Source organism: Carassius gibelio, chromosome B22, assembly GCF_023724105.1.
Source record: "Carassius gibelio isolate Cgi1373 ecotype wild population from Czech Republic chromosome B22, carGib1.2-hapl.c, whole genome shotgun sequence".
Taxonomy (NCBI): Eukaryota; Metazoa; Chordata; class Actinopteri; order Cypriniformes; family Cyprinidae; genus Carassius; species Carassius gibelio.
In genome coordinates, this window is record NC_068417.1 from 27,675,429 (window position 1) to 27,690,487 (window position 15,059).

Sequence of the window (15,059 nt, forward strand, 5' to 3'; positions counted from 1 at the left end):
GAATTCTGACTTTATACCTCAGAATTTTAACTTTATATCGTACAATTCTGACTTTATATCTCACAATTCTGACTTTATATCTCAGAAATCTGACTTATATCTCAGAATTCTAACTTTATACCTCAGAATTCTGACTTTATATCTCAGAAATCTAACTTTATACCTCAGAATTCTGACTTTATATCTCAGAATTCTAACTTTATATCTCCCAATTCTTACTTTATATCTCACAAATTCTGACTTTATACCTCAGAATTTTGACTTTATACCTCAGAATTCTAACTTTATATCTCACAATTCTGACTTTATATCTCACAATTCTGACTTTATATCTCAGAAATCTAACTTTATATCTCACAATTCTGACTTTATATCTCACAATTCTGACTTTATATCTCAGAAATCTAACTTAATATCTCAGAAATCTAACTTTATACCTCAGAATTCTGACTTTATATCTCACAATTCTGACTTTATATCTCACAATTCTAACTTTATATCTCACAATTCTGACTTTATATCTTAAAATTCTGACTTTATATCTTAGAAAACTAACTTATATCTCAGAAATCTGACTTTATACTTCAGAATTCTGACATTATATCTCAGAATTCTGACTTAATACCTCAGAATTCTGACTTTATATCTGAGAATTATGACTTTATATCTTGCAATTCTGAAAAATAATTTGAATTGTGAGAATATCAACACTTGATTGCTATGTTTCTTCTAGATTAATTAGCCGTTTGAGCACACAAACTGTTTTTAAACAGTTTAGGACACTTCCCTAACCCCGCTACTGGTTGAGAAAACATATAACTCCGCCCCCGATGCACACCATTGTTTGATGCAAGGTTGCAGTGTAAATGTTTTTCTCATTTTAAAGGCAAAAAATGTGATTAATTACTGATTTCTTTATATAATTCTTAATACAAGCTTTCTGGATCAAATGACATGCAAGAGTCAAGAGAACTGAAATATATGACAATCGGCTGGAATCTGATCTCCATTAAAATGATCCTCCATCAATCTTCATTTCAAGATTGAAGTTTGACGGTCATAATTTTAAACAGTCAAATACAGCAGAGAAAAGTATTTATATAATTTTGTCAGATCTCATAATCTCTTTTCGAAATAAAATTGTATTTGATATATAATTTATAATAAAGAGATATATTACACTGTGAATCAGATGTTAAAATGTTGTTGTTGTTGTTGTTTTTACGTTTTTTTCTACATGTTGATTTGTTCCACAGCAGATTACTATCAGCTATTCTCAGTCAGACCACATCCTCTGAGAAACTGATGCAGGTGTTTTCACACTTTATGTTCATTTCTGATCTGAAACCAGTAGTATGGTTTATGTTAGTCACTAGGATTGGGCTTTGGGCAAGGAAGCATAGCTTATAGAATATCAGGGCAAAAAGACGACCTGTACTGATAGACACACACTGATACACATTATGAGTTTATCTGCAAGCAACACACTCGTCACTCCCCCTTCATTCTCTCCAATGATTCTCCATGTGTGAGGCTGTGAGCACGTGCAAGTTCCTCTTTTTTGTAATTCAGGCCTTATATAAAAATCAAGATCTTTAGAAAAAGACATATTTGAAGAGCTTGTCTAAAGGGGGTCTTGGTTTTGTTTACCAAGACTTTGGATATAATGAATTCATGCTATGCTAAACTGTATTACGATTTTAAACAAGTAACTGAAATATCATATGGACTCTTTACCAAAGCTGTGACCATAGACGGGGTGGGATTTTCAATTCTCATATCTTAAAGTCGACATTTTGTCCAATCTAATCTTGAATATTGATTTACACCCTTGTGCATTATAGTACATTTAAGTTGAAAGCATATTTAATTAATATTATTAATAAGTATCAAGAAAGGTAATTAATAATAGCATAAAAAACATGTACAGCCACTAATTTAATCCCATTTTCTTCCTAAATCCTTAAAGAGAATGTGTACTTTTCTCTTTAAAACAAACTGCATTGCTTATTTAAATAATCTAAATAATAATATTTATTGAAAGAAAGAATGATTGCATACATGAATTAATGAATCAATCAATCAATCCAAAAAGTTAGTGAAAGAATTGATTATTATTATCAAGGTCACTATTGTAATTTCATTACAATAGTGATAGAAATGCTAAGATGTTCAATAAGACTCAAAAGTAACCACATGAACATATTTATTAATAATACATAATGAAATAGTAACTTTAAATTTTAATAATATTTAAGAGTATTTTCTTACTGTTATATTGTATTTTTGATCTAATAAATTGTTCAAAAACGTCTTTAAAACATAATAAGCCTTATACCCTAAACTTTTGAACGGTATGGTGTTGTATAATTAGCCTTCATATGATGATGATAATCAAATGAGGAAGAGCTGTCCTAAAAATCATCTCATAATAAACACTTTAAAAAGGCTATAGCTATGACTTAGGACAGTTGAATCTATAAAAAAATTTATGGATTTTTGACACTGACATCATCTTCTGGAATTAAACATCTCTTTTATATATATATATATATATATATATATATATATATATATATATATATATATATATATATATATATATATATATATATATATATATATATATATATATATATATATATATGTCTTTACACTAGCCATATTCACGTGAAGTTAAAACATCTGCAATTTCATTCATAGTTTATAACTTTGAAAATACGTCATCTAGCCTATTTTAGACCCCTTCACACGCTACTATACTTTGCTCACAAAAATCAGTGGTGGGATCGATTTCCATTCAACACAGACATATACAGTGCAGATGTGATGCTGTGTTATTAATTTGAGATGGTTTGATGGCTATCATGAGACTCAGCTCGTCTGAATCTAAGTTCAATAGGAGTTCTACACAACATCCGGGCATTCCACCGCTTGCGCAGAATCGGAATGGCGGAGGTAAGTGAGCTGCGGGGCTCGGTGGAAGAACAACACAGCGATTAAATGATTCGGCCGCTCCGCTACACTTTAACAACCAGCCGCGCATTAACGGAGAGTTAAAGACACGGCCCGTCTGATCGAGCGACTCAGAAAGCGGCAAAGATAGCCGGTCATTAAAGAGGAGGAAGTTAAAATGGGAGCACTCCTCAGCGTTCCGCCGCTCTATCTCTCTCTATGTTGTGTTGCGTTCGCGAGCGTTTAATTCGCCAGCTCGAGCGCCGTTCGAAACCACGGGAGAGCGGCGCGAGCGCTGGTGCTGAAGCGTGTCCCAGGTGCGCGCGGATGGCAGGTCTAAAGTTCCAAAACTTCAGATACTGTCACTTGACTCCTCGACTTCCCTGAAAGTGTTTCCTTCTCGCACCGGTTCAGAGTCACGGTGCAAATGTTCAGCACTGCCTTACAGGAAAGCGCCTGAGTGACTAACTTCACTAAAGCTCGGTGTGTTCACATACAAATGCGTTTAGTGCCTATGAAGAAGAAAGACTTAAGAAAAGACACTTTAGATATGTTTGTGGTGCTTTCCTTTGAGCTTTAGACTATGTCTAGACGTGTTTTATGAGGTAAACATACAGAATTCTATTCAGTTTAGTGATATAAAGCCATTTTTTTCTAAAGAAGACTTGAAATATGAGGGGAAACGGTATTGATGTTATCTAGAACACGCCTCATTGTGGTCATATGGCTATTTTGTTCCGTTTCTGAAAGGTTACTATCACATTTAAAAGCTACCAATAACTATTTTGGTTTAAGCTTGGTGTGAAATGTTTACCATTGTGCATTTTTGTAAGGGCTTATGTTCTTTCGAGAAATGTTCTAATGAGTTGTTCTCATGGACAAGTTGCTTCACAACATTGTTTTGAACTTAATTCATGTTCATCATGTGGAATATGGCTTGAATTGGTCTAAAAGTATGTGGAGTGTCATTAGGAATAATTTGACTATGGTATTCTGGTGGAAATGATGGTAGCTGTTGTGAAATTTTGCAAGGATATTGTTTCGAGACCTGTCATAAGTTTACTTTTACTTTGTAAGCACTTCATTTTAAAAGTTAAGAATGAAGAAATGTTATTGACAGTCATACTGGTTTATTTGGATGTCACAATTTATATTTACCAGGTGGATTTGAGATGCTTTTACCTCCATAAATACAGGGGCTTCAAAAGGTCTTTGGACACACAAGTCACTTTTAAACACATCTGTTTGGAGTTGAATCAGTCTGGCAAAAAATATATCCTAAAGCTTTTCTCAAAAGTTTATTTTAGCCCTTTCTCCAATTAATTTAAAATTATCTGACATCTACCAATGTAATTTAATGGATGTATGAAGCCAGTCAACCTTTTGATCTTGGTGCATTTTAAACGATTATTGTTCTAAAATTTGAATTTATTTCCTTTGTTATGATTGAATTCAAATGATCTGTTCTCACTGTGCTTTAGCTGTGCAAATGGGCTCCAAGGACCAACGGCTCAGTCGTGTAGACATTTTCCACCAGGGCTATGCGGGGCCACTGGAGGCCCTTCCCCGGGCAACCACGTTCCTAGAGGAGCAGGACGGGAGCCTGGTGGCCCTGCGGAGGCAGGCGATAAAGATGGCAACCAAGTCCCATGCAGTGAGTGGAACAATGTTTTTTCTGTGCATTGATGGATTGGAGTAATTTTGTGTTAATACTGATGAATGTGAGGGTAAAAAAGGATCATTTCGATCACCTTTCCGCAGGGTGGTGAGATGCCCCTTGAGCAACTGCTGGCACTTTATGGGTACAACATGCCTGATCCTGTCCTGCAACAACAACGGGAGCCAAACGAGCTGGCAGCCAGTCTGCCTGAAATGACACTGGACAAGGTCACTATCACTGAAATAATCAAACTATTTGTCAAAAGTAACTATCTGCGCTTATCCGTCTTATTTATAACTTAAGAGTGGGTGCAATTGTTTGTAACTTCAGTGTGCGAGGCTTCTAGTGTCATACGCTTCCTATAAAAACTGTCCGTTGTGCTGCTTAATACTGCAAGCTGGGATTTGTTTTTTCATTTTGTTTTATTATATTATCATGATCATAAAAACACAGGTTTGTAGCACAAAAAGGTTTGCCATTTACTGAACTTTCTTCTTCTGGTCATTTACCTATAACGGTTAATTAATCAGAAATTACTAATAAAAAAAGCTTCTGTGTTGCAAAATACGGTGGATTTTTTTTTACATTTTACAATTTTTAAAGCAAAAAACAACTTAGTTTATCATAACCATGACTTTTTAGCTCAAACTGTGGTTTTATTATTATTATTCACAAATTAGAATGTATTTTCTTATTTTAAATCTCGTAAATCTCTCATAAATCTAATATCTTAAATTGTGATTTCACTCTAAGGGTGTGGTAACCTTTAAAAAAAAGAAGACCATGAAAAAAGGCAATTTTTTTTATTTAAAATTACAGAAATGTATTAAGTTCAGCTCACACATAAGTCACTTTTAAACAAAGTAGCTTTCTGTTGATCATTGGCAAATTTGTGTGACCAAATTGAACCCATTGTGAAATCTTTTGCCCTCAAGTGAAATTCCCAATAGCATTGATTCATATTTAAAATGACTTAATAACACAAAAATTCACAGAACCATTAATGTGACTGCAACTTATCTATGCTTTTTGCTTGTCCTCCTCAGTAGACCCTTAAAATGGTCCTTGTAACTTCTTTAGGAAGCTTAGAAAGTGAAAATTCTGTCTTATAGCTTGAACTTAAATCAATCTTTTTTTATAGGTTCGGATAGGTAAAGCTCTACTCTCAGGAGCGGAGGATGTGGACAGCCATTCCTCTGCTGATGACCTCACACTCTCTGTCACATCCCATTCATCTGACCTCTTACAATGTCACCTAAGAGGTATGAAATCAAATTACAGTGCCACTTTTTGTACTGTACTGGCAACTCCTAAGCGAATATTCTTGTAAGTAATGTCAGTCCTTAACAATGCTAGTTGCCCTTTTTTTTCTTTGCTGTTTGTTACTTTATATTTCACACTAAACACAAGTTTGGAACTTAACCATATTTGTCTGTTACATATCTTGCTGTCAACGTAATAAGACATTTAGTGTGTGTTAATTTTCTAAGAAAAATCTATTTTCTGTTTTCAAAAATGTTTGTGCTCACTCTCACTTCTTCACTTTACCAGGCGATGACAAAGACACATCAGTCAACTGGTCCGAAGATGACTCAGAAAGCACCTCTATCCCCTCCAGTGATGGCTGTAAGGTAAAAAAAAAAAAAAAAGGTTAAATTTTATAGTTTATTTATTTATTTATTTACATTATTGATCGCTGATTTATTACATTTTAGTGCATTTCTATTACAAATAATTGTGTATGATGTGTTTTGAAGTTACATCTTTTAATAATTAAATTTATGTGGGTTTATATTTAGAGTTATTTATTTTGGAAATTATAATGTTCCAAGGATAGAGCCCTGTGGGACAACGTAGTTAAAAAAATTATTGCAATGTCAGGTTTACTTAACCAATACTTTATTAAAAATTTCATGCTGGAAAACATGATCTTCATTGTTTTTATTCATATTTACATTCAGCAAGGACGTGTCAACTTGGTCAAAGTGTAGTAATTCTATAAATCACCAGACAATGAACATATGACAATGAAGGATCGTGCAACACTTAAGACTGGAGTAATGGCTGCTTTGTCATCACTGTAAATCTTTTATAAATCCATTATTTGAGATATTTCACAATATTGTTTTTTTTTTCAGTCAAAGAAACATAGCATAAGTGAGCATAAGATACTTATTTCCAAAACATCAAAACAAATTAGTTGACCCCAAATGTTATCATGGTTGTGTTTATAAAATATAATTTATGATATTTTGTAAAAAAAAAAAAATGAAATGTCAGCTTAATGTTAAAAATCATTATAGTAATGCTTTTGTGCCATGTTTTGGTTATCAGGACATCATGGTGGGCCCCCAGTATCAGGCCATAATTCCTTCTCTCTGTACACACAATTTTTATGAAAGAGGTGAGTGTCTGGTGTCCTTTACACTGGCTCCAGGGATGAGGTTTCAGTGGTCTGTTTTGCATAACCAACCTGTAGAGTCCCCTGGGATCCACAACTGTTTTGTTACTGTTGTCCCCAGCCAATGAAAATGAGGACCAGTTATTGTGGACCCCAGATGTGTTGTCCAGTCTGGCTGTAGAAAAGTTTTTGCTTGAAGTCCAGAAAAAAGAAAGTGACGATGGACCTACAAACACTTTGACTACAGGAGATATAGTCAAAGACAATGAGCAGGTTAGGTTGAATCACACAGATGCAGCACTTGTCTTTTCATACAGTCTGGAAGTGGCTGAATTGGAGGGTAACACTGTTACCCCCCTAACATTCCTAGCAATGTATGTTGGTTTTATTTGTTTACTATTACAGTATTTATTTATATATTGATATTATATTTTTATTAAATATTATATTTTCAGTTTTTGTTTTCATTTAAATTTTGTGAATTTTAATGTTTTTTTTTTATATATTTCTATATAGTTTTAATTCATTTATATTTCAGTTTTGGTAATTTTATTGCCTTTATTTATTTTAGTTATTTGCCAAAGCAAAATGTCAGATTGTTAACTTTTAATGAAAATATAACGGTCCAAGAATAGAGCCCAGTGGGACTCCTTTACTCTTACACATAAAAATTTACACTATACTTTGTTAGCACACATTCCTAGCCTTGAGGTGAACAATTTATCTGTTTAAGTTAATCAACAGAAAAATGGTCTTGTAATCTTTAATCAAAATCAGAAAATTTGCTTTGCTCTGGAATGGCATTCCTTCTCTAAAGATGTCAGTTTGACGGCTTGGGCAGATTTTTCTTAATCACTGTTAGTTTGCTGCGAGCAAGAGATCAAAATGTCAGGTTTTCTTTTAAAAGATATTTAAATGTTTAACATTCTGCACAATCTTCAGGTCAGTAATGAAGGTTTTTATTTACCGTAATATTATTTTTATTTTTTGAAAGATTTTACTCCATTTTATGCTGGAAGACAAAATCATTTGGTTTTGCACAAACTTGTTAAGTTCATGCAGCTTAGATGCTGCTGTCATTAAAGCAAAAGAGCAACATGACAAATATTAAGACATTCTGAAATTACATACGTAGATGCGTTTTGACTATTGATCTCATTCTTTTCAATCTCAATGTAACTTTTTGTCTTTAGTGGTTAATGTTTGATCTTTCAGTGGTTGAACTTACTTTCAGTGGTCTTTCATTCTGTCTCTTTTGTAGGCTCTATATGAACTAGTGAAATGCAACTTCAATGCAGACGAGGCACTAAGAAGACATCGCTTTAATATTAAGGTTTTCAATGGTAAGGCCCCTGTAATTTTTCTGCTTTGTCTTTCTTTCTGTTTTCTTTCTCAAACCTTATTTAGCATGCAGTCAAAAAATGAAATCCATGCATCCATCTCCTAGGATGTATAGCAGGTTAATTTCAATGTAAAAATGTTCCAGAAGAGCTTTGTGGCTGGAGTGAGGAGGAGTGTCGTAACTTTGAGTATGGTTACCGTGCCCATGGGAAGAACTTCAACCTCATACAGGCCAACAAGGTAAACCCCCATATCTTTTTTACGTTTCCTCATATATCATACATTGTTTCCCATTATAGATTGCTGATAATGTTTCAACCTTTTTTTGTAGAAATAAGAGTACTTTAATGTGTCGGTCTCTCTAATTTGCCCTCACCCAGGTCCGCACACGCTCAGTAGGTGAGTGTATAGAGTACTACTACATGTGGAAGAAATCAGAGCGGCATGAGTATTTCACACAGCAAGCCACCAAGCTGGGTCGGAAAAAGTGCAATCTGCCATCTGGCAACACGTGAGTCTTTTTGAGTAAAGACTTAATAAAGATCAAAGGGGTCATTTGATGCAATTTAAAGTTTTCCTTTCTCTTTGGAGTGTTACAAGCTGTTCGTGAATAGATAAGATCCATAAAGTTGCAAAGACTAAAGTCGGAAACTCAAAGAGATATTCTTTATAAAAGTTTAGACTCATCCATGGCCTCCTAAAAACACGCCTCCACTAGGGCTGGGACGATAAATCAATGCAGAATCGATTTGTTTCGAATTTTCATTGCAATTCCTCTGGAATCGATTCTGAGCTTAGATTTTAACAGCAGATGGCGCTCTAATCTAGATTTTATCCGCACACTCAAGTGCTCATGAAAAAGAGCTGAAGAGCGTTGTGAGTCTGTAATTTCACCTCAGTTTAGAATGCTTTTATGATGCCAGATTAATGTAAACACAGCCCACTCCGAACACCCTTGTAATTCGCTTCAACCTTTTCTAATTTTATGAATTATTATTTTAGGTTAAATTGTGTGAAAGGATTTAGAAACAAGCAGAGTATGGCTGTTTCTAAAGCATGCAGTGACATTTGTTGTCAGAATCGATTCCAGAAAGAATCGCGATGCATCTGGGAAATCTCAGAATCGTCTTCGACACTGTGGGAAGATTTGCATAATGCCACCCAAAAGTTCGCACAAGGAAAGAAGGCTTAACTTTTATTTTCACTGTAGTATTGTTGCTGCTGTCGCCATGTCGTGAAGACGCTGTGTGTTTTGTTATGAAATTGAAACTACTTTGTTTGGCCTTCCAAAAGAGGACGCAAATCAGTGGTTAAGTTTTATTGAAAACACTATTCCAGAACCGTTCAACGCAAATATTCAAATGAGTGCAGGGCTTTTTACGGAGGATGAGGACTGTTTCCTGAGAGAGTAGCCTACAATATCGCTGTTTTGACAAATAATGCTGACTCAAAGCCTTTTGAGCAGAGTAGAGTTGTTTGTTGTTTTTCTGATCACAAATGCAGACATGATTTTATGTTTACGCGGCGCGATGTGATGCAACGTGTAAAAACACAGTATAAGTCATTATCTATAATCAGTAATTATGTCCCCACTGGATGCAGCAAATGCCTCGTTTATAGTGTGTTTTATTGTTTTTGTCTCATCACGCCAGGACACAGCATCATATGGTAAGGTGCGTAAGGTATTTGGCCAGTCACAACACACTGGATAGCTGTGTGTGTTTCAGAAGGCGGGGCATAGAGGAGAAACAATAATGGACAGTATGTGGAAAATAATGTGTTTTTTTTTTTTTTTACCTTAAACCCTATAAACACATTTCATTACACCAAATACACCAAATAATGTTATTTTTTAGCAACGTCATATGACCCCTTTAAACAAGTAATAATGAAGTGGTGCAGAACAATTTAAATGAAAAGGTTGCATTTAAATAATTTGGGTTCTGTTTCAACTGTAAATTATAGGAATAGTTCGCCTAAAACTGAAAATTTGCTTAAAATGTACTCAGCCTAAGGCCATCCAAAATGTAGATGTAGGGTTTGCTGCTTCACCTGGAGGAATGTATCATTGCATCACTTGCTCACCAGTGAATCCTCTGCAGTGAATGGGTGCCATCGTATTGAGAGTTCAAATTTGTCCTCTCACATCAGAATCCACCAACATATATTTAGAACAGTTTTGGACTGTTATTGATTGTAAACGGTGCTTGACTTGTGCATATTTCTCTCCTGATTCAGACAAGATGTCTTAATGATTTCTTACAAATATGCAGCTTTTTACATCACAAGACAATAATTGATGGACTGGAGTGGTGTGGATCACTTGCAGATTATTTTCATGTATTTTCATATCAGCTGTTTGGAATCTCATTCTGACGGCACCCATTCACTGTAGAGGACCCACTGGTGAGCAAGTGATGTATTGCTAAATTTGCCCAAATCTGTTCATCTTCAATGCTCTGAGGGTGAGAAAATCTTAAGCAAAATTTTTTAACCATTTTTGGTTGAAATTTTAACATTTTACAAAGGAGGCTTTTATTTCTACGCATGACAAACTAAATAAACCAGGACAAATTTGTTCACACTGAAGAAAATAATGATCTGATGATACTTAAACATGTCTCTTAGAGAGGATGCTGAGCCAGATGGAGATACTGGTGATGTGGAAGTTTCTACCCAAGGTTTGCCAAGTATGTCTTCCATTCAACTGCGACCTCCATCGCCACCTGCAGTCATGGAGCTGGATAAACAAGGTGCACTTTACTAGTTCTTCGATAGTATACTCACCCTTCCACATGCATATGAGCCCATTAAAACCATCCATTGGTACCAGCTTCTTCATTTACGTTTATTTGTTTATCTCCAACATAAATGCGTTTTGTTTCTTGATTTTGGGATGGATGGTCAATGTGTTATGATTTGTTTCATTGTTGTTTTCCATCTGCCACATTTTTCCCATTGTGTTTGTGTTCTATTATGTTTTGTCACCTTTCATTTGTTCGTACGATCCAGAGGACAGCCTGAATTACGCAGCTCAGTTTCATGGTCGTCCACAACGGAAACGCACGCCGCGCTTCCTATTAAAGCCCTAAGCTTCCTGCTCACTGACAGCCTAAAACTGACAGACAAACAGGTACAAACAGAGATATAGATGTGCCAGGAAATGGATCATGGCTGTTATGCAGTACATTTTCATTCCCATCATCATTTGTGTCTCCATATAAACCAATAATATTAATCCAATAATATTAACTAACTTTGGCTTGGGTTAATGTTGCCATTTTTGCTGTTTTTCAGTGATGTAATGACGTTTAAAACTTTTTTTTTTTTTTATTCTTTATTGCAGTTTATTAAGTTTTCCTGAAAAGATTTCAAGAAATAGTCGTTTAATGTAGCCATAATGATCTACACACATTTTTGGGGAGAATCTATGTTGCAGAAATGCGTATATCAGAATTTCACATTATGGTTTTAAAGAAAAACTTTTACTATTTGTTTAAAATAGTGTTATTTTAGTATTATTTAACAATATAGGATTGTATTATATATATATTATTATTATATATATTCAGTAGTTTTTTTCTAGTAATGGTGTTGTGCTTTTATCATTTTATTTTTTATACTTAATTTTAGTACTTCAACTTAAAATTAATGTAATTTTTGAAATTTCAGGTTTTTCCATCTATACTATTTATAACGTACCCTCACTTTATGTCAATTAACGGAAATTTAGTTGTAGTTATAAATATCAATAGTATGGTATCAAAAATTCTAAAAGATATTTATGAATACAGTTTAGATTTTCTTACCATTGTGAAAATCATCAAATTGAAGTGTCTGAATTTGACCAAAGCATATTTGTTCAATCTAATACTGCATAACAGTTATGACCCAATACTACAATAATAAACAGAGTGGAGCTCCTTTCAAAAGTTCTTGCCAAAATACGACAGAAACTGCTCGTTTTTCTGCTTTCCCTCAAATACTCAATCACATTTTCTTAATGCCTGTTCATTCTTCCAGGTTCTGAGCGAATCGATGGAGAGATGGAGCTACGTGCAGGATCTTGCTCTAGCCCACAGGAGCATCAGTCGTTCAGACACATTTCTCTTCTCCCACCAGCACTCCAGACGTCCACCCAGCTTTACTTCTCCTCTCTCCCTTGTAGCCACTCCGTCCCTTCTTCTCAGCCAGACTCCGCGCTCCTTGGAGCAGGTTTTTACCAGCTACAACTGGAGTCTTTTCCTGAAGATCCTGCACTTGCTTGCTTGGAGAATGTTGCCTTAAGAAGGCTTCAGATTGACTTGTCTTCACCTTCCTCACCTGTCTCAGATTTTGGGATAATCGGTAGCCTCTTGTGCACACCTTCGTCCATCAGCTCCGCACCCATCCAACACAGCGACTCGCCCTTACAGCGAAAGAAAACATTCCAGATCTAAGCAAACGTGACGACTCGCATTCACCTGTTGCTTTTCAGGCTACATAAGAAGAGTCTGAATCAGTTTGTCATCATTTACTCACCTTTATGTTTTTTCAAACATGTTTACATTTCTTGACACAAGAGAAGATATTTTAACTTCCTCCAAAAAATGCATGAAGCTTTTTGAAAATGTAGCTCTTGAAACTGTCCCCCAGTGTCCTGAAGAACTGTCCCCCAGTATCCTGAAGAAAGTAGTGCATAGAGGTTTGGAACAGCATGAGCGTGAGTAAATGATGAGAGAATAAACATTTTTGGCAAACAGTCCTTTTAATCGAGAATGTGTTCATAATATTTAATCTGTGCTGTCTTTTAAACTATTCAACTAGTAATTGGGTGTTTTAGGAAGCTGGGTGACTCTGTCAGACTACTACAGGCAATGAAAGTGTTTTTAACGTCCTGATTTTAAGCTTCTTTGGAAATTTGAGAGGGTGTACATCTCCTTGGTCTCACTAAGGCTCATTTTCACTTGTACAGTGAATCGCTCCTTTCAGTGCATGTAGTTCTTATAAACGTTCAAAACAGTTTTGAAATCACTTATTTCTTTTTGTTTAAAGAATAGTTCACCCGCATTACATCACTTGCTCAACGATGGATGCTCTGCAGTGAATGGGTGCCGTCAGAATGAGAGTCCGAACAGCTGATATAAACTTCACTTCAGTACATCAGTTAATGTCTTCTGACATATTAACATTTTTTGGGGGGGCTGTTTTCAGTTGTAAATAATGCATATTTCACTCCTGATTCATATAAGATGACTTACACTAAACTAAAGAAAGCAAAATATGGATGAAGGAATCATATTTTAGCCGCGGTTTGAAGTTAAAAACATGTTAATGATGGATTTGTTTCTTATAAAACACAAAACTTTTCACCTCTGAAGACGTTAATTGATGGACTTGTGGATTACTGTGATGTTTTAACAGCTGTTTGGACTCTCATTCTGACGGCACCCATTCACTGCAGAGCATCCATCGGCGGGCGAGCGAGTGACGTAATGCTACATCTCTCCAAATCCGTTCAAATGAAGGAACAAACTGAACGTGAGGCTGTGTATACTTTGAGCTAATTTTCATTTTTGGGTGAACTATTTCTTTAAAGCATAAATTGCTCTACTTAACAAAGACAATATCCTCAAGTGAACTACTAATGCAGTTGCGATATTCTAGCTTCACGTCGTAGGTCCTTTTTGTGCAATAAATAAATGAAAACACACGTTCCTCAGGGGCTCCGATCGTTTCCCTCTCGGTCTGGTCCGTCAGTACTTCAGTACTAAGTGTTGAAGAGGGGTTTTGAATGGTTTATGAATATACGCTCCACATATGCTTCGCCAACAAATGTAATCCTGATGTAAGTAGCGGATTCACTGCATTAAGTTTCTCAGGTTTTGCAGCCAGTTTGTGCATCTGTTGTATTTGCGTGAAGCCAAACCTGTCAGCCCACCTTACTACCCACAATCCTTCGCTACCCAGAGAAACCGGCAATGTCAAATCTAGTGTAGTACCTCATTTGTGACTGGACTTCTGTTAGTTATGAATTGAAAGCAATGTGTATCATCATCCATATCCCGGTATGCTTCAGTGTGTTTTCTAATGGTTTAGTCGGCTTTAAGTTTTGTTCATAGTTTAGGTTCAGAAGACACGAAAGGGAGACAAACACTGCCTTGGCTCTTTTTTTTTTTAAGCAATTTATGTATTACTGCTCCTGTTATATTGATTTATTGTCCCTGTTATTATATTTTGTAAATAATAATAAAAAAGAATTAGAAAAACAAATTCTGTCCTATAGTTGAAATGCTACATATGACAATTAGCCCATACTGACCTATCAATATTCTTCATAATTAATTAATTTAATCTATCTTTAAAAAGATCTTTTTTTTGTACGAAAGTAATCAAATTAGTATTTTTATTCAACAAGGATGGATTAAAATGATCAAAGGTGACAATAAGGGCATTTATAATGTTACAAAAGATGAATGCTGTTATTTTAAACTTTCTATGCATCAAAGAATCCTGGGAGAAAAAATACCCAAATATGAATAAATAAGCCACATAAGTGTTATTGATAATAAGAAATCTCTCTTGAGCACCAAATGATTTTTAAAGGATTGTGTGTCACTGAAAACTGAAGTAATGGCTCCTGAAAATGATTCCGCTTTGTCACAGGAATGAAGATAATTCAATTAGAAAAAAGTTCTTTTAAATTAATTTAATATTTCACAA

At 35.1% G+C, this 15,059-nt stretch overlaps 1 protein-coding gene across 3 annotated transcripts; it reads left to right on the forward strand.

Annotated features, from left to right (window-relative positions):
* The first annotated feature begins 2,842 nt into the window (after positions 1 to 2,842).
* Positions 2,843 to 14,609, forward strand: mier2 (mesoderm induction early response 1, family member 2). Of its 3 annotated transcripts, none has more exons than XM_052590969.1 (13): positions 2,843 to 2,958; positions 4,437 to 4,609; positions 4,717 to 4,842; positions 5,757 to 5,877; positions 6,167 to 6,246; positions 6,950 to 7,019; positions 7,138 to 7,289; positions 8,278 to 8,359; positions 8,506 to 8,597; positions 8,738 to 8,868; positions 10,986 to 11,110; positions 11,370 to 11,490; positions 12,381 to 14,609. In XM_052590969.1, exons 1-12 carry the CDS (start codon positions 2,859 to 2,861, stop codon positions 11,447 to 11,449), a joined length of 1,332 nt encoding a protein of 443 aa, XP_052446929.1. In that variant the 5' UTR covers positions 2,843 to 2,858; the 3' UTR covers positions 11,450 to 11,490; positions 12,381 to 14,609. The 3 variants fall into 3 exon arrangements, with proteins under 3 accessions (XP_052446929.1, XP_052446928.1, XP_052446930.1); XM_052590968.1 differs by having other exon boundaries at positions 2,844 to 2,958; positions 8,503 to 8,597; XM_052590970.1 differs by lacking the exon at positions 2,843 to 2,958 and adding an exon at positions 2,965 to 3,438 and having other exon boundaries at positions 8,503 to 8,597.
* Positions 14,610 to 15,059: the final 450 nt, after the last annotated feature.